Source organism: Typopeltis vanoorti, chromosome 12, assembly GCF_054136105.1.
Source record: "Typopeltis vanoorti isolate ZY-2024b chromosome 12, IOZ_Tvanoo_1.0, whole genome shotgun sequence".
Classification (NCBI taxonomy): domain Eukaryota; kingdom Metazoa; phylum Arthropoda; class Arachnida; order Uropygi; family Thelyphonidae; genus Typopeltis; species Typopeltis vanoorti.
The window spans coordinates 70709051-70731266 of NC_143560.1; the positions used below are offsets into that span (position 1 = coordinate 70709051).

The following is a 22216-nucleotide window of genomic DNA, read 5'->3' on the forward strand; positions in this document are numbered from 1 at the left end:
CCCATCCCCTTATATTCAGTGTACATCAGAAAAGATAGCTAAAGTTCTCTACAAATAAAATCTCCATGCCACTTTCCAACTACTCGTTCAGTTAGCTACCTTCATCCATTTTCCTGTTGATCAGCTTCATCCTCTTGCACATCTTGGAATGTATAAAGTTCCTTGTAGGGTAGTTTAACCTACTTTGGGCTGACTGGTATTAAACCTTTCTTGAAGACAAAAATTACATCTATGATGAACTGTGTCAGGTCAAGACCGACAGATGGTGCTCTGAATATTCCTTCACACAGATTAAATGGGAGGTGATATCTGTACTACATAGAAGTCACTGTAGGGCTGAGAGAATTTTTTTAAGATCAGCATCGACTATAAAGCACTGTCTAACCTCAACAGGTATGGCTGAATTAATTTGCAAAAGATTTGGGAGACAGGCATTCTGGGACAAAATATAGCCTAACTTTAGGATATCCATGCCTTAGAGGCCACCTTGTTTGGACATTAGTTTTTTTTTTTTTTTTTTTTTCAAGTTACAGTTTGAATTGTTTCTACAACAATTTCGGTGAGTGTTTGATACAGTCGTTTGTAATTTGTGCTGTGATGATCCTGGCTAGAAAATGTGAAATGTTAGTAAGTTCAATAAATTATTTTTTTTTTCTTCTCTTGGTGTTGTTTATATCATGAATGACCACCAACACCTAAGCCTGTCTACATGTATAAATTTTTGAATATTGGAATATATTTCCTCAAATAAAAATAAGTAAATACATAAAATACAATCAAATCATTTACTAAAAATAAAGAGCCAAAAGGCTTCGGTTCCGTGATGCAAAATTATATAAATCAAGTGGATATTAAATCCAGCATTATTTCAAAACCAAGTGTAGAAACTATTCAAGTTTTGTATGAAATTTGATCAGAGAGCTTACAGGAATACCCCCGCCAGCATTTGCAAGTTGCCCTAGCATGGACCTTATAGAAGACACAATCACTTGCCTAAGTGTCTATATATTCACCTTCTGTTGGATCATTTTGATGAGATTTCACTGGCCTGACAGCTGTTTCGAACTGGTTGATTGTCCTCAGAGACCAGGTAGAAACCTTAAGAGAGCAAACACTCTTGTTCAGTACTAAGGAACCCGAAGTGTTGGAGAGGTGTATTTTTTGTAAGTGAACTCTTGGTTGGTGCATAAAGTATTTGACAGGCTAATGAAACCTTATCAAAATGGGCCAATAGAAGGCGAATATATGGACTCTTGGGCAAGCAATAATGTCTTCTATAAGGCCATACTAGGGCAACTCGTAAATGCTGGCGAGTGTATTCCCATAAGCTCTCTGGTCAGATTTTGTATGAAACTTTTATAGTTTCTATATTTGGCTTTGAAATTATGCTGGATTTCATACCACTTGATTTATATAATAATCAAATCATATTTACAGATCGGTAGAATTTTTTTTTTTTTCCCAATCAATGTTGAACTATCCTGGGATTTTTAACTTATAGTTAATTTTAATTTCCACATAGTTGTCTGTAATCTCTTAACTATTTCTGTTGTGTGTGTTTACACATATGTTATTTGTTTTCTAATCCAATAAGCAGTTTTCAAAATTCCAACTATTCTTTCCAGAAGTAGTTAGTGTGAACTTCATGAATTAACACTGCTCGTTCTTTACTGGATAATTTCAAAACATTTTTGGAGAGCAAGGTTGATGTTGCAATTACACAGAATTAATATTTTCTATTCAGATAATATTCAGTTTTAAACTACTGTAAAGTGTAAGATTTTAAAATTTGGAAAGCAAAGATGGGGTGCAGAGTATACAGTTGGTCCAGTTATCTTAGAAGAAGTGGAGGAGATTATGGTTCCATTGCCTAAGGTTTCATCAGGCCATATATGGATTACTGTGCACAGATTTTGTCATTTGATTTTCAACTTGGGGAAAAGATATTTGATAATCAGAACAGTTGAATAAGGTGATTTCTGTTTGGAATGTTGAGTATGAAGAAAGATTGAGAAAATGCAATTTTGAGAGTTCTGTAGATAAGAGGGGGGGGGATATGATTGAGACAAGTTGGTAAGGGATTTTTACTAGATTAATGTGGATGAGGTTTTTCTTAGAAGAGAGAGGCAGGAAACAAGAGGCGTTCCCTGAAAGTTGTATAAGAAGGGATAGATAAAGAAGGGAATATGAGGAGTACATTTTTTTTTGCATAAAAAGTGATGATGATTGGCATGAATTTCTTGACAGTGTGGTGAGTGTGGAGATGGCAAATGTGTTTAATGCTGTATGATGAACTGTAAGCGTGTGTGTGTGTGGGGGGGGGATCTCCTATGATGAGTCTTTTGATCCCCATTGAGAATTGATGATAATCATTTTTTTTTTTTATAGTTTAACTTTCTCTGCTGAATGTTTTTCAAAAACATATATGCGATTGGATATTAAAAAAAATTCCCTAAAAATATTTTACAAATTCTTTAATTCATACAGAAAGGAGATACAGCTCTTCACATTGCTATGAGAGCAAGAAGTAAAGCAATCGTAGAAATTCTTTTAAGAAATCCTAAAAATAGTCAGTTGTTATATAGACCGAACAGAGCTGGAGAGACTCCATACAACATTGATACAAGTCATCAAAAGAGCATTTTAGCCCAAATATTTGGAGCTCGTAAGTACCTGAGAAAATAAGTTTGATCAAATAATTTTTGCTAAATTGCATCTTGATTTTTAATCAAGATGTATTAAGTATTAGTGACTTATTTTTGTAAATATATTTTCACTTGACAGCCCTGTTTTATCAGTGTGAATATGTCTCTTTATATGTTATTTATGCTTAATTGTTCCAGTGGAAGTGTCTCTCTTTAGCTTGAAAATATGTCTATATTGTCTAGTTATTCACCATTTGTACTGATCCTTTTCCAAAATAATGGGAAAATACATTACTACTGTAGAAATATCTAGAACAGTGGTTTTCAAGTGCAGCCATAATGGACCAAATATGGCCACCAAGACTTTTCTGTGCAGCCACCAGACGCATAAATTTTTTATTTATTAAATTTCATCATTTAAAAAAATATTTATATACATTAAAATATATATGGATTTTTTAAAAAGTGAGATTCAATGGTATGAGACAAGATTGTTCATCCACAATACCAGTGTTTTAATAAACATACCATATTTATTCTAAATACTGATAGAGATTTGCTGATATTTGTTGACTCTTCTTTTCTAAGTCGCACATTATGTTGACACATGGTTATGTGAAAGATGGATGTAAAAGTGTAAGATGATGCACTTTGGAAAGAAGAGATCACAAGCTATGTACTATATTGATGGAAATGAAATGCAAGAAACTGATGAACTAGGGACTTGGTGGTGATTGTAGACAGGGAATTGAGATTTAGATGGTGTATTGCAAATAGCAAAAACAGCACACATCAGATTATGTTGTTATTGAAGAACAGACTAACAAGCAGGGGCAGAAAAGCTATTGTTCCCATGTATAAGCCTTTAATAAGCACATCTGGAACTTCATACAGATCTGGTCACCTGGATTCTGTGTGAATGAAATGGTGAGGTAAGTGACAAAGTTTGAGGCATATAAGTTGTCCCGCTTAAGCTTCTTGTCCCCTCTGGTTGTGACAAGAAGCTTAAGGTCGAGACTTAGAGTTTTCCCTGCACGGGAGGCCATTGCATGCTTTGACCATCCTGGAAGAGAAGAGTGAAGATATCTCGGTATCATGTTCACCCCAAAGGGAAGGTCTTCTGTCCCTTCTATCTAGAAGCTGGGATCGTTTCTTTGAGTAATGCTCCTCTCAAGCTCCAGCAAAGACTGTTTCTCCTATCCCACTATCTCCTACGTTCTTTTACCACATGTTGGTGCTTGGTAGGACATATATCTCGGTACTGTCCTGAATGGACAGGGCTATTCAGCCGTGAGATCATGGCTCCGACTGCTGCCAGACATCTCTACTGCACATTTCCACACGAGGGTGAAGGATGGCAGGCTCGGGGTTCCATCACTTAGATGGCTGATCCCACGCCTACGGCTGTCCAGAATTGCGAAGTTAGAACTATCTTCTTCCCCAATCTGCAGAGAGGATTTCTATAGCCCATTAATACAAGAAGACTTTAGACAGGCTAAAGGCTGGTCCTATTATCAAGGTACCTTAATTGAGTCAGCACCCGCAGAACACAAGAGATGGGCATCTCTGTTGCACTGTTCTGTAGATGGTGCTCCTTTAAAAGAGTCATATCTGGTGCCTCCCCAGCATGATTGGGTAAGGGATGGCACCAGACTCCTCCCTGGATTCGAGTATATTGACCTTATCAGGACGAGGATCAATGCCCTGCCCACTCGAGCCCACACAGCTCGATGGGATAGTGACGACTCAAACCGTAGAGCTGGTTGCCACTACAGTGAGACATTGTTTCATATAGCCCAGTGTTGCTTCCGCACCCACAGGGTCTGCGTGTGGAGGCATGATGCCATGGTCTCCACTCTGAACATCCGCTTTAAGAACAAAGGTTGGGAGACCGTGGTGGAACCACATTATAGGACCTCTGCAGGTTTGCATAAGCCAGACTTAGTGATTAAAAGAGATGGTGATGTTTGGGTAGTTGATGCTGAGGTGGGGGGAACAGGGTGCCCACTAGCCTATAGCCATAATAATAAGGTAAACTATTATAAGAATAACCAAGATCTAGTTAGTAAGATACGGGAGGAGCATGGGGCAACTCCGAGGTTTACCAGCGCCACCATCTCTTTACATGGCGTATGGAGCACAGATAGCTATAAGGACTTAAAACAGCTTGGGCTTATGCAGAAGGATATAAAAGTTCTTTCCTTGAGGGCCCTACAGGGCACACTAGTGGCATGGCATTGCCACCAGAGAATGACTACAATGATAACTAGAACAGGCATAGGGTAAATCACTTGTAAAGGCTTAGGCCTATATCAAGTCTGGATGAGATGTCTGGACGTGATGGAAGGGTAGTACTGCCCACAACCAGTACAGAGATTAATTTAAAAAAAAAATTAAAGGGGATTTAAACTGAAGACTTTTTTTTTCTATACTTAGCAGGAAGAGAGAGAGAACAAAGGATCTTCCATAGAAATTGTGTAAGAGCATGGTAACAAGAGTGTTAGGAGTAAATTTTTTTGCTTGGAGGATGGTGAGTGGGTGGAAGGTATTGCCAGAGGTGGTTGTAAGTGCTTCATGAGTGAAAGAGTTTAAGGAGAGGTATGATAGATATTATGTGAATAATGGAGCTCCCACAATGAGTCATCTGACTCCTTGAAGAAAGAGCGGGATATTAAGGAAGGAGTCAGATGACTCCTTCCTTAATAAGACGGGATAATTAAGGAAGAGATTAAAGTGGTGGTTATGAATGAAGAAGTTTGTTGCATTGAGTGTAGAGAATGAAAGAACAAGTGTGCTAGACAAAGGAAAATGGGGAGAATCAGAGTTGTTAGGGAAACACAGTATGAGAAAGGTTGATGCTCCAAGAAGATCTGAATGCATGTTGGATTTAAAGAACTTTCTGGAATGAGTAAGGAGAAAAAGAAATGCCACAAAGTAAGTATGGAGAAATCTCATCTAATAAGTGGTATCGGTGAAACTTGTTATAGATCCAGAAATGAACTTTTATGTTTGTACACGAATGCTAGACTTATCAAAAACAGGAGAAATAAAATAGTTGCATTGATTGAGTTCATTCACCCAAAAATTGTTGGAATAACTGAGATGTGGTTGGATGAGGATGACATCCTGACATTAATAGAGATGTAAGTGTATGATGTATTTCATGAAGATAGAAAGGTTAAAAAGAGAGGTGGAGTGCTATCGATGATAGAAAAACAGTTATATCCATACAAGGTAGAGATGCAAATGGGAAATAGTGGTAGTGGTTTTGAGGTAGTATGGTGTGAGATACAGGTGAATAGGGAGAAATACTTTTGGAATGTTGCTGTAGACCTAGTAATGTGGAGGGTAGTGATCAGGAAATGTATGAGCAAATTAGGCAACCAAATGGGAAAAGGGTGATCATTATAGTTGATTTTAATTATGACAATATAGATTGGGATGATGAGATAGCAACTAGAAGTAAAAAAGATGAGTTTCTTGAGTTTTTGAGGGACAACTACCCAGGTAGTATGTAACAGAGGGCCCACAAGGATTTGAGGATCTTGGATTTGATTTTCTCATCAGAGGATGGTATTATAAATAAGGTGTCAAATCACCCTCCAATTGGTGAGAGTGACTATGCAGTGATTACTTGGGTGGTTGCCAGCTATGTGAAGACTTCTGTTAGGAAAGTGTATATGTGAAACTACAAAGCTGGTGATTATGAGAAGCTCAGGAGACAGCGTGCAGGTGTATCATGGAATGAGGAGTTGGGTGAAAAGGAGATCAGTGCTGCTTGGGTGATATTCAAGAACTATCTATTAGAAACATTGTCTAAATGCATTCCAAAAGTCAGACGGTTAAATAAAGTACGTGTGAAATAAATGAATGACGAGATGGAAAAAAAAAAGCATTATGGAGGCATTATTACATAAGAAGATTGAATAATCAGTTCCATGATGAATACACAGAACAAGCAAGGAGGATGACTTATTTGGTAAGGATAGCAAAAGTTCAGTATGAGCAGTAGTTAGCTAATGAAGTAAAAAAAAAAAAAAAAAATCCTAAGGAATTTTTTTGATATGTAGCCAGCAAAAATAAGAATGACTATGGTAGGATGGCACTGATTGGAGAAAGGGGTATAAGGACAACTGCTAAGGAGGATATAGGATATAGTTGAGCAGTTCATAAAAGTCTTCCATCCTTGTGAATGTGACATTATGGAGAGTTTAAGAGCAGTTGATGATGATGATGAGGAGGAGGAGAGACTGAAAGTTAGTGCACTTAGGTTTGCAATTGCAGATATTAATGTCAAGTTTCCAATTAAGCAAACTTGATATTAATAAGACTGTTGGACTTGATGATATATCACCATGTATTTTGGTAGAATGTGTCAGGGAGCTGACATCTGACTTGACATATTTGTTTAATATGAGTCTTTCATTGGGTCAAGTTCCAAAGGAGTGGAAAAAAGACAATTGGACTGCTTCATAAAGGATGTGACACAATTCAAGCATCAAATTATAGGCCAATCTGTGTGTGTGTGTGTGTGTGTGTGTGTGTGTGTGTGTGTGTGTGTGTGTGTGTGTGTGTGTCGGGTGTTGTGGTTAATGTGTTGGAAAAACTGGTGAGAATCAGGATCCAGAATTGGGTGAAAAACAGTGGTATTATCTTTGATGGACAGCAAAAGAGAGGGCATATTTTAGTAATCTACTTACTTATTACAATAAGGTGACAGCAGCATTGGACGACGAAGATGGATACACAGTGATAGATTTATTACTGTAGAATAACACGTATGCCACAGTAAATAACTTTTTATTATGTAAATATTTATTTTGTCTTATGAATCTTAACACATCATCAGTACAACTAGCGAACAACGATAGGAAATGAATTCAAAAAACAGTAGTGTGTATGCTGAAATTGGAATCCCTCTATGCGTACAGTTGTGTGTGTGTGTGGGGGGGGTGTTCATGAATTAAAAACTACTGGGCTGAAATTAAAATATAACAGATACATTATTGAATGCAATTTAGGATAACAATTTCCCGAACTTTTAGAATAGTGAGACAGGATGCAACGGCAAAACGCCAAGTTACTATTACATAGATTCATGTATAAACATGAATATTTATATAAAGAAAGTACTGAAGCCTTACTTCATAGACTTAATCGAAATGACCGTCTCACTATTCCCAAAGTTCTATTACTCATGCCTGCTGAACAATTGTTCATATCACTATCTCATCTGTGAAAGTATGCTGCATCTTTTGGAGAGGAATTATTATTATTAACATGAGACGTCCTTGGAGTCAGGAGACTCATCTTAGTAAGCAAACACTGTTACACACAAAGCTCATCAAACCATGCATTAAACTCATTTGATATATCTGCATCCACCACAGCGTCAGACAATGCATTCCACTGACCAACCACTCTCCATGCAATAAATCTACTCTTTATGTCCCTACTCACAACCTATTTATACAACTGCCAAGCATGTCTCCTTGTTTTATCCTCTTCCTCCATTCTATGAAAAATTTCTTCCACTTTAACCTGGTAACAACCATTTACCAACTTAAATGTCTCAATCATATCCCCTCTCTCCTTATTTGGTAAGGATACTTAGGTAAGGCTTTGCAAACCAGCCTTTAGGCAGGCTAAAGGCTGGTTCATATCACTGTTAAGTGGTTCATATCACTGTTAAAGGAACCTTTAGGCAGGCTAAAGGCTGGTTTGCAAAGCCCTGTTCACAGGGCTTTGCAAACTGCATTCTTCCCTCAGTCTGTCCTCATATCCCACATTCCAAAGAGCAGTCATGACCTTAATCAGTCTTCTCTGTACCCTATCCAACATATCCTCATCACCATGAAAACCAGGGGATGAAATCTGTGCACAGTAATTCATATGAGGCACTTGATCGAGGACTTATACAAAGGAACTAGATGCTCTTTTCTTCTACAAATTAAGGTCCTCTGCATCATTGCCATAATTTGATGTGATATCTTCACAACTTGTGCAATGTGACCTTTGAACTTGAGATCCTTGTCCACCATCACTCCAAGGTCTCTTATCTCCTCAACTTCCTCCAAAATTTCCCTGCTAAATGTATACCTTGCATCCCTTTGTTGCTAACCAAATTTGAGAGCACTTGGTAACAGTGACTTGACAGTTACATACTGCTGTCCACTCATATAATCTATTCAAGTCCTTTGTAAGTCCAAAACATCTTGTTGATTACTCAACACTCTCCCCAGTTTTGCATCATCTGCAAACAGTCGTATATCACCAGTTCGGCCTATCCCAATATCAATATATAAATTAAATAACAGTGGTCTGAAAACAGACCCTTGCTGCTGGCACACCACTAGTGACTTTCATCTTTCAAGGTGGTGTCTCCCCCCCCCCCCATACACAACTTGCTGAAACCTGTGCGATAGCCATTCACCTATGCAATTAATTGTCTATCATCCAGTCTCATCTACTTCAGTTTAGTGATGACCAACTTATGGTGTGGCAGTCTATCAGAAGCCTTTGCAAATTCCAAGTATACTACTATATATGCATAAATTAAAGATACCAAGAACTTATGTACTTAGTTTAATCCTTTATCCAAATGTAAGCAAACAAAGTTTGCACCTGAAGTATCTTCAGGCCTGGGGCAACTTGTGTTACATGTGGTATGATTTCACATCAATTGCCTTAGTATCCCATGATGCAAAGCACATCTCCTTGCAGACATGTATAATAGTATGCATTATGGGAAAGGTCACTACCCAGATCGGTTTCGACCTTTTTTGAGGCCTCAATTGAGGTCGCAGGGAGATGTGCTTTGTATCATGGGATACTAAGGCAAGTGATGTGAAGTCATACCACCTTTACCATAAGTTGCCCCAGTCCAGATACTTCAGGTGCAAACTTTGTTTGCTTACACTTGGATAAGGAATTGAACCAAGTATATAATTTCTTGCTATCTTTAATTTATATTATAACCAAGTGGAAAAACTTTAAACAACTAACTATCTCTAATCCAGAGTTTTATAATAATAAGGTGGGACACCTTTTGGCAACTCATATATAAAAATATGACTTCTGCATTACTTCAATATTGGTATCACCTCTGGGTCTGGCTTTCACTGATGAGACCTCAATAAAGGTCGAAACTGGTCTGAGTAGTGGCCATTCCCATAATGCATATCATTATACATGTCTGCAAGGATATGTGCTTTGCATCATGGGATACTAAGGCAAGTGATGTGAAATCATACCACCTTTACCATGAGTTGCCCCAGTCCTGAAGATACTTCAGGTGCAAACTTTGTTTACTTACACTTGGATAAAGGATTAAACCAAGTATATATAATTTCTTGGTATCTTTAATTTATAGTATAACCAAATGGAAAAATTTTCAACAACTATATATGCATCTCCCTTGTCCAATACATTTGTCACCTTATAGTGCATAAGTAAGTTTGTAAAACATGACCTTCATTTAACAAGCATTATGTAAAGAATTATGTAATTGTTTATGTAAACAAATGCTGCTTCTGATTTTTATATATAAATCTCACATAATGGATGAGTTTCTCTTAATTTCAAAATCTGGAGAAGCATCTAGAACATAGGTTCCCAAACTTTTTCGGGCCACCGCCCACTTTGCAAGACATAAATTTTGTAACGCCCCCCCCCCCCCCTATTATACACACATATATACATACTCTATTTTCTCATTAGATCTATTTCTATCTGACATGGTAAATTTTCATATGATTAAATAATTGAAATAGAAAATTGATCGTGTAAGACGGTCATAAGATGAATTAAAATGCAATATTTAAATTTTAAATGATTCTCGTAGACAGGCTTATACGTTGGTTATGCATTATTAAAACACTTAAGGAATTGAACAACGTAGTTAAGAATATAAATTAAATTAAACTTTAATAAATATTTCCGATATTTCACCATCGTCACATTGCCATCTTCTAAAGGAACTTACAAAAAAAAGCACGTGCACATAGGCACTACAAGGAGTCATTTCTCTTGAAAGCACATCTTTAATTGTTTATAATTGATGACATAGCATCTCTTTTTCTCCTCGGAGGCTTACATCAACAGACCTTCAGCCCAACGGCCAAGAACACCTACTTACCCCGCTAGAGGGCACCATCAGGACTTTTAGGAGAACAATAGCTTCATCACTTCATTCCCAGTTACTGTGTTGTAGTGCCTACGTGCACGTGCTTTTTTTGTAAGTTCCTTTAGAAGATAGCAACGTGACGTTGCCGAAATATCGGAAATATTTATTAAAGTTTAATTTAATTTATATTCTTAACTACGTTGTTCAATTCCTTCAGCGTTTTAATAATAAATTTTAAATGATTATCTAATCGCAAAATCACGAAAATAATTAATTTTTAAATATATATTATTAATTTCTTCTATAAAGAGTCACCGACCACTAGACCGCCTGAACGCCCCCAAATGCTTCTGATTCCACTATAGCCTCCCTAGAAGGCTTCAGCGTCTACTTGGGGGGGGGGCGGTACCTCCCACTTTGGGAACCTATGATCTAGAAGAATACACATTACTGGAGTCTGATTTCCTTACATAAACAATTACATAATTCTTACATAATGCTTGTGTATTCAAGGGAGATGCATCTGTTTAATGACCTCAGCAAAACCACTCAAACCAACACAAATTATTTATATTTCATGTCATTTTGATACTCTTCTGCTACTTGGCATATACATTTGTGAAGTCAGTAAATGGTTTATTGAATTTATTAGCTTTATAATAGTTTATAATTTATTAGGTTTATTAGCCTTTATAATGGGCTGTATTAAAGAGGTACGTCAGGTGTTTAAACCTCTTAGAATCCATCTTTCTTTGGAAAGTAGCTAGAGAATGTTTACAGAATTTTTATTTTTTTGTGAAAATTAAAGGCTCATGAATCCTAACTGTCCACACTTTGAAAAGGCATAAAAACCTTATGATAATCTAGAGTTTCTGTCAGCAATCCCAGGATATTTTTGATACATTACAGATTCATGTTTGTCTTCATAACGCAACCACTTGAACTCTTTTAGTCATTTCTCTTGAAAGCACATCTTTAATTGTTTTTAATTGATGACATAGCATCTCTTTTTCTCCTGTGTTTTCAGTATATTCTGGTATCTTACCTTCAATTTTGCACTTATCAAAACTAAAATGTGTAGTTTCTATTTCGTTTCATTTGCTGTCCATAATGAAGGGTGAATTTATATAAATTATCCATAACATAATTCAGTAGGAAAGAAATAATTTTATGAAAACAACAGAAAATGGTCAATACTTGAAATGAGCCAGACTAATTTTCATGATGTAATGTAATGTAATGTCAGTAACATGATCTGGTCTCCTACTCGTCTTTATTTTCCTTAATAAACACTATTAAAAATCTTTTCATCATGTATCTTCAAGTATATAATTTATCTAAGTTAATTCATGTTGTGATTTACGAAAATAAGCTTATACAAATATGATATTACAACTGCATACCTGCTTAAGGGTTAAAGATGGTGGTGGAAAATGACATTTGACAGTGAAACAGATGAAAATTGGTCTTGTTAAATTAATTTTTTTGTTTAATAGTATGTCTGATTTTTATAAGAATGGTGATGACTTGCAAGTTATGCAATATGAAATGATTGAGAATATTTGTTTATTTATTTCAAAATTAATCTGCAGAAGCAGGGTAAGTTTTATTTTAAAACAGAGTGAGAAATAAATAGTTCCACCTCTTCTCATAGGCAGAGATTACCATATTTACCGGCATATAAGACTCACTTTTTTTCTTTGAAAATAGGTCTGAAAAATAGGGTGCGTCTTATATGCTGATACTCAGTTTTTTTATTATTTTCATTTCTGGAAATTTTCTCTGTTCCGAGTTACGCTATTTCTTTCTTGCTTCCTTGCTTTGCGTGAGAGCATTCCAGTTACGTAAGTTCAGTGGATGTGCATGCGCTGTGTTCCTGTTCGTTTAAACTTTCCAGTTGTTGTCGCGGTTGTTGTGAACGGTGATAAATTTCTGCCGTTAAATTTTCTCTAAATTTCTTGGCAAATTATGGCTGAAAAATGTCAGCATTGCTGCAATATTGCATGCAAGCTATGTGTGATTGGTATGCTAAAGAACATGGAAACAGGGCTGCAGAGAGGCATATCAGGCCAGCCCCCAACTTAGAAAATGATAAGAACTTAGTGGAATCAGGAAGAGGATCTAAAAAAGCAACTTGCAACTTACCTACGATAAATTTCTGGGTTTTGACGAAGAAGATTAAAAGGTTGGTACTTTATATTTGAAATACTGCAAATTCATTATAATATTCAGTGATAAAGTGTTTTTCCTAAAAAATGTGTACAAAAAAGGGGGGGTGCATCTTATAGGAAGGTGCGTCTTATATACTGGCAAATACGGTACATCACATTTCGGAAACAGCAGCAAGGTATCTTTGAGAGAATCTTTGTTGAAACTAACGTTTGCCAGTGACAAACCGTCGATGAAGGAATTAACTTATTATTATTATTGCACTCTCCATGGTGTTGGCAGGCTCAACATGAGAGGTTCTTTCAACTGACAACATATTTCTCATACCGAATCTTAAAATCCTTAACACTCCTTGCATTAACAACACATTCTGATAATGCGTTCCATTCACTGACAATTCTCCATGTAAAAAATCTACTCGTCCACGTGGTTAGCCTAGTGGCTGTGCGCTTCGCAACCACATGCCTGGGGAAGGAGTGTCCTTGGTTCGATTCCCATGGACGACGTGAGGAGCTTAAGGATCTTCCTCAGCCATAGCCAAGTTAGCCAGTCTTGAACGTAGATAGTAGGGTTTTTTCCCCAGTTTATCTGGAGTTTTTCATCCTGCAAGCAGGCAAAACCGGCCTTCAGAACTCAACACTACGGACATAGGATACACCGGGGCATAGGGCTGACCACCTTATCCTGTAAACGGTTTGAGGTCCAATGATTAACTAACCCTTGACACTGCAAGGTAAAAGAGGATAAAAGGAAGATGAAGATGATGATGATGAAAAATCTACTCCTCACATCCCTCTTCACCACACTTACATAACTTCCAGGGATGGCTTCTGGTTTTTCTCCTCTCACTTTCTGCTCTTTTTATAATCCCATCTGGATTAATCCGATGGAGCGCCCTCTAAGGGCGGTAGTGGGTGGCCTGGAATGTAAGGTGGGACCTCTGGTGATGAGTGTTTCCCAAATCTTCGGAAGCTTAATGCAACCGTATTTATTAAGATTTAGTTGGTTTCTGAGAGCTGCTGCTGCTTCTAAGAAAAGTCTTTCTTTCTTGAATTTGCTGTGGTGGAGCATGGTGGTTTTCTTCCATAATACTCTGTGGGTGGTGTCCAAAACATGGTCAGCCAAACCTGAATGGCCATAGTTTTTCCCTCTGACATCTTAGATCTCTTTTCCTTTGCCATTAACTCTGGGTATTTCTCTTGGAAGAACAAAATCTACAACCAGATAGAGGGAACCGCCATGGGTTCCCCCCCCTCTCACCCCCCTTGCCAATTTCTATATTGAAGATTTCGAAAAACGAGCCATAGACTCAGCCCCACTCAAACCGTCTATCTGGCTAAGATATGCAGATGATGTGTTCTCTATTTGACCTCATGGCCCAGACACGTTAGACTCCTTCCTCAGTCATCTTAATAGCCTATATCCAAGAATCCAGTTTACCATGGAAAAGGAAAAGAACAACTGTTTACCCTTCCTAGACACCTTAGTCACACCCCTGCCTAATGATACACTTGGCTTCACTGTATACAGAAAACCCACACACACAGGCAGATACATTCACAAACTCTCCCACCACCACCCCTCACAACAATATGGCATCATCAAAAACTCTTACCAAGAGAGCCCACAATATTTGTTCCAATGGAACCACCCTTACTACTGAGCTTAACCACATACACAACACTTTCCTCTCCAATGGCTACAGCCAAAACAGTATCAAAAAAATAATCAGTTCCTCCCCCATTCCCCATCCTGCTCGTCAACAAAAATTTAAAAATGCCATCACCATACCCTACATCCGTGGCACATCTGAAAAAATAGCTAAGATACTAAAAAAGTACAACCTACACACAGCATATAAGCCCTACTGCAAACTTGCTACCCTTATCTGTTCTATGAAAGATCAGCTCCCTCCTCTCTCGCTGCCTGGAGTTTACAAAGTACCCTGTTCCTGTAAGTAAGCTGGCATACTTTGGACAGACAGGCAGATCAGCATCCATCTGCCTGGAGGAACCCAAGTCTTACATCTATAAACATAACTATGGCCATTCAGGCTTGGCTGACCATGTTTTGGACACCACCCACAGAGTATCATGGAAGAAAACCACCATGCTCCACCACAGTAAATTCAAGAAAGAGAGACTTTTCTTAGAAGCAGCAGCAGCAGCTCTCAGAAACCAACCAAATCTTAATAAATACGGTTGCATTAAGCTTCCGAAGATTTGGGAAACACTCATCACCAGAGGTGTCCCACCTTACATTCCAGGCCACCTACTACCGCCCTTAGAGGGCGCTCCACCTAGATAGGACTTTAGTGTCACCCACGTGGTTGGGCTTAGTATTGTAAGATTTGCGTGTGCATGTTACATTAATTATTTTTGTAATCCCCGTAGATGTCCTAGTGACTAGGACGAAATATAGGAAGTATTAAATTCTATTTTAATTCTTTTTGAGTGTTGTAAAAAATCCATTAAGCCTCCAACATGTTATCATATGGTAATCTATCAAACACTTTTCAAAGCCTAAGAATATTAGTGTATATGATTTTCTGTTATCTAACATGTTCATGACTTTATCATAGAATGCAAGTAAATTGCTAAAACAAAACCTACTTTTTACAAATCTGACCATCATAAAAAATGCAATGTCCATCAACCCAATCCTGTATTCTATTCCTAACCAATCTCTTCAACACCTTAACCACAATGCCATTATACAGACTGGTCTATAATTGGAAACTTCTATCCTAAAACCATGCTTCTGGAGTAGTACTATTTTACCTTCTTTCCACTCCTTAGGAACCCTAACTACTGCAAGACTTTCATTAAATAACCAGATCAAGGGCATAGCTAACTGTTGTGTACATTCCATAAGAATACGTGGTGATATGTCATCCATTCCCGCAGTCTTATTAACATCTAACCCAATCAACACCTGATACACTTCTGATTCTTTCACTTCCAATACCTGCCTCCCTTCTATATATTGCACTACACATTTACACCAGTATGATATATACACTGATAAAGCAGTCATTCAATAATTCCACTGTATCCTTTGTAACTATTATTCTGCTGCCATAATTATTCTTTTTCTTGCTTGCCATATAGCATAAAAATTCCCTTGAGTTAACTTTGGCCTGACCAGCCAATCTCCTCTCATATTGCACCTTTTCTTTCTTTACCATGCTCATCACCTTTCTAGCATGCACTTTATACTCTTCATGGATCCAGTCACCACCATCTTGCACCTACTCCATAGCCTTTTCTTTTCCAGCACAGTTTGCTTGATTTCACTGTTCATCCATTTCACTCCTACTCTATTTACTCACTTAACCCTTGGTATGCAGTTCTACATTACTTTTGTCAGATACTACCTTGTGTGTTTCCATGCATTGTCAGCATCTTTTCTGCTTAGCTAATCTATCCAGCGTACAGATGTTAACTTACTACAGATCTTCCTATAATCAGCCACTTTATACTTCCACGTATATCCATTTTTGGCAGTAACCTTTTCTTGTTTCATCACTTCCCAAACAAGTACCTCATGATCTCTCACCAACTGGCACCAGTGTCAACCTCATTAACAACTACATCTTGTGAAGTTATCACCAAAACCAAAACATTAAAGCCTCTAGTTGCTTCAGTCATATGCTGCTTAAGATATTTATCTCTCAGAAATTCAACAAACTCCCTCTCCTTGTTCCCATACACTATCTCCTCCTTTCATTCTATATTCTTGTAATTAAAGTCTCCCATCAATGTCACCTTCTTTTTTACATGCCCAAGCAATTTGCCTAAACATTTCACAATCAGTAATCTCTACATTCCCTGTCCTATAACAGCATTCTATCAGATATACTAGTCTGTTAATTTCAACTTTACACCACACAGATTCAAAATCTGTGCATGCAGTTTCAACTTCCACACTTTGGACACAATTTCTCTGCAATCATTAATACCCCCCCTTCTCTTTTCACATTCCTATTCTTTCAGAAAATTATATATCCTTCCATTTCTATTCCTGACATCACATTCTCCTCAGATAACCAAGTTCCACTTATTCCAATTACTTTTTGGCATACCGTCTCAATCAATCAATGCCACAAACTCAACTCTGTCTTCAATACTCCTTTTATTTATGTATAAACATAACAATTGCTGTGTTTGAGGCATTCTATCAGAGCCAACATTCTCAATTCTAGCTGCTATACCACACCTCTCTCTTCAGTCTGACCAATCCTTTTCCCCTGATCCTGACTCTAATTCCCATTTCTACTTATCTCATCCTCACCTTTATGCATTCCCTCACCTTGTGCTGCTGCTGCTGCAACCACATCTTCAACCTTGTATCCATCTTCCTCTTGTCATACAATTCATTTAGTTACTATCCTTAAATGCTCAACATCAAACCCATTCAGATGCAATCCATCAATTTTAAACCATTCCAACTTTCTTTCAAATTCACTCCATAGATTTATAAACTGTGAATCCCCTTTGCTTCACACAACTCAGCCATCTTACTATTCATTATCTCTGCTCTCCTTCTCAATTCTTGAAAATGGGAGGGAACCCCCCCTTTTCGAGTTTTCAAAATTTGAATCATTAGAATTCATGGAGAACTGGCCTACCAGTCCGGAACTCGGGGGGGGGGGGGTGCTGTAGGCATCAGGGAGCGGAGCCCCTAGTGTATGTGTATATATATATATATATACACACACACACACACACACATACAGGTAACTCTTGTATAACGTGGATGTGGATGTTAGGTTCCATAGAAATGCTGCGTTATATAAATTGCGTTATGCAAGACTCAGATCACATAGAAAAAGTAGGGTTATGTTCCGATATCGTTTTTTTTTATTATATAGACAACAATGACATATCCAACAAAAATATATTTTTATTTAATTCAGGTAATTCATGTAAGTTAACAAAACATAAACTATGAAACAAATGCATAGTATAAATTTATAAAAATTACAAATCATATGTAAACATATTGCATATAATGCATAAATGTTTTAGGCAAAATAAAATAAAGTGCATATTTTAATCATCATCACTGTCATCATCACTTGAAATCTCTTGGACATCATTAGTATAATCTCATTGAATACTTTGGCTGGTTTAGTTATGTAGAAGTCAGTAATAAGACCTTGCTTAGCACTATGCTGCAATTTTTTATTAAGTTCTATAATATGGAGCTAAAAACAAATATCCAATCGTTGGAAGGTTATTTTGCACTTATTAGACTATAATAAATTTAGTTTAATCCTTTATCCAAGTGTAAGCAAACAAAGTTTGTGTCTGAAGATATCTTCAGGACTGAGGTAAGGTGGTACATCCCTTGGCAACTCATAGCAAAGGTGGACCAAGCTCTCATCACTCCTTGTCTCAAGGCACATCTCTTTACGGACATGTATACTGCTTTACATTAATGGAAGGGCCACTACCCAGGCCGGTTCCCTTTGTTTAAGTGCGGGGATACCTCTTCCAAAAACTCGTAAAATCATTTGGATCACCCAATAATGAGCGACCTGCAGGATCAGAATGTCAGAAACTCAGTTGGCTCCATGGTGTAGAGCCAACTCAGTTGGGTCTACACTATGGCAGGCTCCCCCACCACCAAGCAGAGCCACTCGTTTGCTCATCTGGAAGGGTAACAGCAACAGCCATGCCTCAGTTAACTTCACAGGCTACAGCATTGGCATTCATTATTCCCCACTCGGGCCCTTGGCGACAGCAACAGCTGAGCCTCAGTTAAAACTTCATGGGCTGCAGCATTGCCAATCATCACACAAGCTTCCAACCGGTTTCGACCTTTATTGAGGCCACTACTCAGACCGGTCGAATGGTCGAAACCGGTCTGGGTAGTGGCCCTTCCCTTAATGCATAGCAGTATACATCTCCTCAAGGAGATGTGCTTTGCATTATGGGAGATACTGAGACATGGAGTGACGAGAGCTTGATCCACTTTTGCTACGAGTTGCCAAGGGATGTACCACCTTACGTCAGTCCTGAAAATATTTTCAGGCGCAAACTTTGTTTGCTTACACTTGGATAAAGGATTAAACTAAATTTATTATAGACTAGATCTTTCTTTTCTTTTATGTTCAACATGGTCTTTCTTTCTCCTTTCAAATCCATGGCTTGTCTGCCCTATGTATGCCAGGCCACATGAGCATAGTAGTCTGTATATTCCCAGATGTCCATAGAAGGGAGTATTGGCCTTATGAGTCCTAAGTAGGCTGCAAATGGTTTGAATTGGCTTGAAAGTCATTGCTATATATGATCTTTGAAAAGAGAAGCAATCCTAATGAGTAGATTGCCAATATATGGAATGGTGATTAAATCTCTGTATTGAATGTTCTGGTTTTGGAGAGGAAAATAAAGTCTTGCCAACTGTTATTTTTTGGAATAACCATAAAAAAACAAATAAATTTGAGAGGACTTGGAGTCCCATCTTAATTTCATCTTCATTTTGTAAAATTGAACATAATTGATTTGATACACCTTTAGAGTGATGTTTCAGCATTTAGATAATTTTTCTGTTTTTGTATGTTTTATGGGCTTCATTTAAACCTTGACAAAGCCACCAGTTTTAGTGCAAGCACAACTAGTTGGATCTAATTTTTAAATAAACAACTAATAATAAAAAAAAAAACCTGTTTTAATCCTTCATTTTTTCGTTGTAAATATTATGTCTCAGATATGGTTATTCCATCCTTGTTTATTACTGATACCTAAAGTATAGGCAAAGAATTTTTCTGGGGTCAGAGTTGCATTTTTTGGTCTTAATAATGTGTTGTCCTATAACTTCTTTATGCTTCTAAACAAGTTAAGGATGATTGTTGGAAGTATAATGTGTTTCACTTCCAAGTATAATATTTTAACATAGCATAATGTTTTTCAACATTATGCTATGTTATAAATTAAAGATACCAAGAAATTATATACTTGGTCCATTATCCAAGTGTAAGCAAACAAAGGTTGCACCAGAAGTATTTTCAGGAGTGGGGCAACTTGTGGTAAAGGTGGTGTGACTTCACATCACTTGCCTTAGTACTTCATAATGCAAAGTACATCTCCTTGCAGACATGTATAATGCTATGCATTAAGGGAAAGGGTCACTACCCAGACTTGTTTCAACCTTTCAACCTTAACGGCTCCCACTGAAGTCTCTTCAGTGGGAGCCGTACCCAGAGATGATACTAAGGTTGAAGTAATGTAGAAGTCATATTTTCATATGCGAGTTGCCAAAAGGTGTTACACCTTATTATTAGATTACTATGGATTAGAGAAAAGTTGTTGGAAGTTTTTCATTTGTTATGCTATAAATTATAAAGATACCAAGAAATTATATACTTGGTTTAATCCATTATCCAAATGTAAGCAAACAAAGTTTGCTCCTGAAGTATTTTCAGGACTCGCGCAACTCATGGTAAGGTGGCGAGTGGCCCCAGTCCTGAAAATACTTCAGATTACACTTGAATAATGGATTAAACCAAGTATATAATTTCTTTGTATCTTTAATTTAAAGTTAAGGATGATATTGAGATAATGTATCATGCTAGTGCTTTCAGCAAGAAGGTATATTATCAGCAAGGTGCTGTTCATTAAATAGTTCAGTATTGCTTTCTAGTGATCCAGTTTTACTAGAAATAAGTGACAGAGCTTTTCCTTGTCTAGGAAAAGCTCTGTTTCACACTGTGAATGTGATTTCCAAGTTTTAGAAATGGCTTTTCTGAAAGGAAGCATACAGAACAGAAAAGTTTTGAAAATTAACCAGAGAGCTTATGAGAATACAATCATCTGCATCAGAGTTGCTTTATGTAGCACTATGTAAGACATGCATTGCCTCATGAAAGCCAAAAGCTGAAACTGCAATCACATAGCGAAACCTTAATCAAAATCACTAATAAAAGGCAAATATACAGATGCCTGGGCAGTGGTTGTGTCTTTTAAGTACTGCAAACTAAGGCAATACTGATGCCAAGGGTAGTATTCTCATATGTTCTCTGGTCAATTTACTAAACTTTTAAAGTTTCTATATACATATTTGGCTTTGAAACAAGGATGAATCTTTAATATCCCATATTTCTGTTCAGAGCAGTATATTTAAAAGTGCCATCTCTTAAAAAAAAAAAACAGAATAAAAAACTGTTCCGTAAAATATTGACTGACTATTTGGAGGTCTGGAGGGGAGATGAACTGTGGTTCATCTCCCCTCCCCTCCACACAAAAGGTGCTTCAGTTCTAGCCTAGACTATTCTTTAACTAAAGTAATAATACTGTGGAACCTTTGTGAAAAGATGTAAGCAGAAAAAAACTTTAATTGAATATAATTAATAGTGTCATTAATGGGAATTAAATATTATTTATTATTATCATTATCAGAGAACTCTAGGGAGTCAAGGGTTCAATGAAGAAGGCCATACACCTGCCATCATAACATCCCTTAAACTCATTCATAGATGCATTTGCCACTTCAACAGGCAAACTTCCACTCAGTGCTCTGTGAGAGATGTCCTATAACACTTTCAGAAGTTTATAGAGTTTCTCTCACATCCCCTTTTTTCTCTTATCAGTGTCTTCAGTCCTTAGAATTTACATTCAATAATCCTTGTATTGCCTTTATAACTCTTCTTTGTACCCATTGCACAGTTTCTTTCTCCCTCGTGTACCCAGTAGACCAAATCATGGCACTCCATATGCAGTTGTATTAGGGTCTTGTAAAGAGGAAAAATTATCCTTACATGTAATTTTGAACTTCAAATTCCTGTCGACTATGACACACAAATCCATAGCCTCATTAATTTCTCCAAGTATAATCCCACCAATGCAATATGCCACTGGAAATCTCACCATGCCACAGTGCATTACCTTACACTTACTGATATCGAATTGATAGCCATTGTCATTTGCTCAAGGTTCCACTTTATTCGGATCATTCGTGTTTTAACATCTCTTGTCAGAGATGTTCAGTCTTTATATAGATTGAGCAACAGTAATCTAAGGCACTGATTCTCAACCTTTGGGGTGTGTCCCCCCAAAGGGAGCACAAAGAAAGTGGAAATCAAAGGAAAAACTAAAAAACTACTTTATTGAAACAAAAGCATTTAATGAAACTATTTATTGACACAAAAACAATATAAAAACAAAAACATAAAACATACTCTGAAAATAAAATAATAAAATGTATAAAATCCACTGTATTGAATAAACTAGTTATGCTTACGGGAACATATCGGTATTGCAAAATATGCTGAGCA

General features: G+C 37.2%; 1 protein-coding gene across 2 annotated transcripts in view; it reads left to right on the forward strand.

Moving 5' to 3' along the window:
- Positions 1-22216, forward strand: part of Arms (Ankyrin repeat-rich membrane spanning) — a 640210-nt gene that overhangs the window by 297207 nt on the left and 320787 nt on the right. For both annotated transcript variants that reach the window (XM_090402051.1, XM_090402052.1), the window contains exon 11: positions 2488-2665. In XM_090402051.1, the coding sequence (XP_090258177.1) occupies positions 2488-2665 (178 nt within the window). The remainder of the gene's footprint in view (positions 1-2487; positions 2666-22216) is intronic.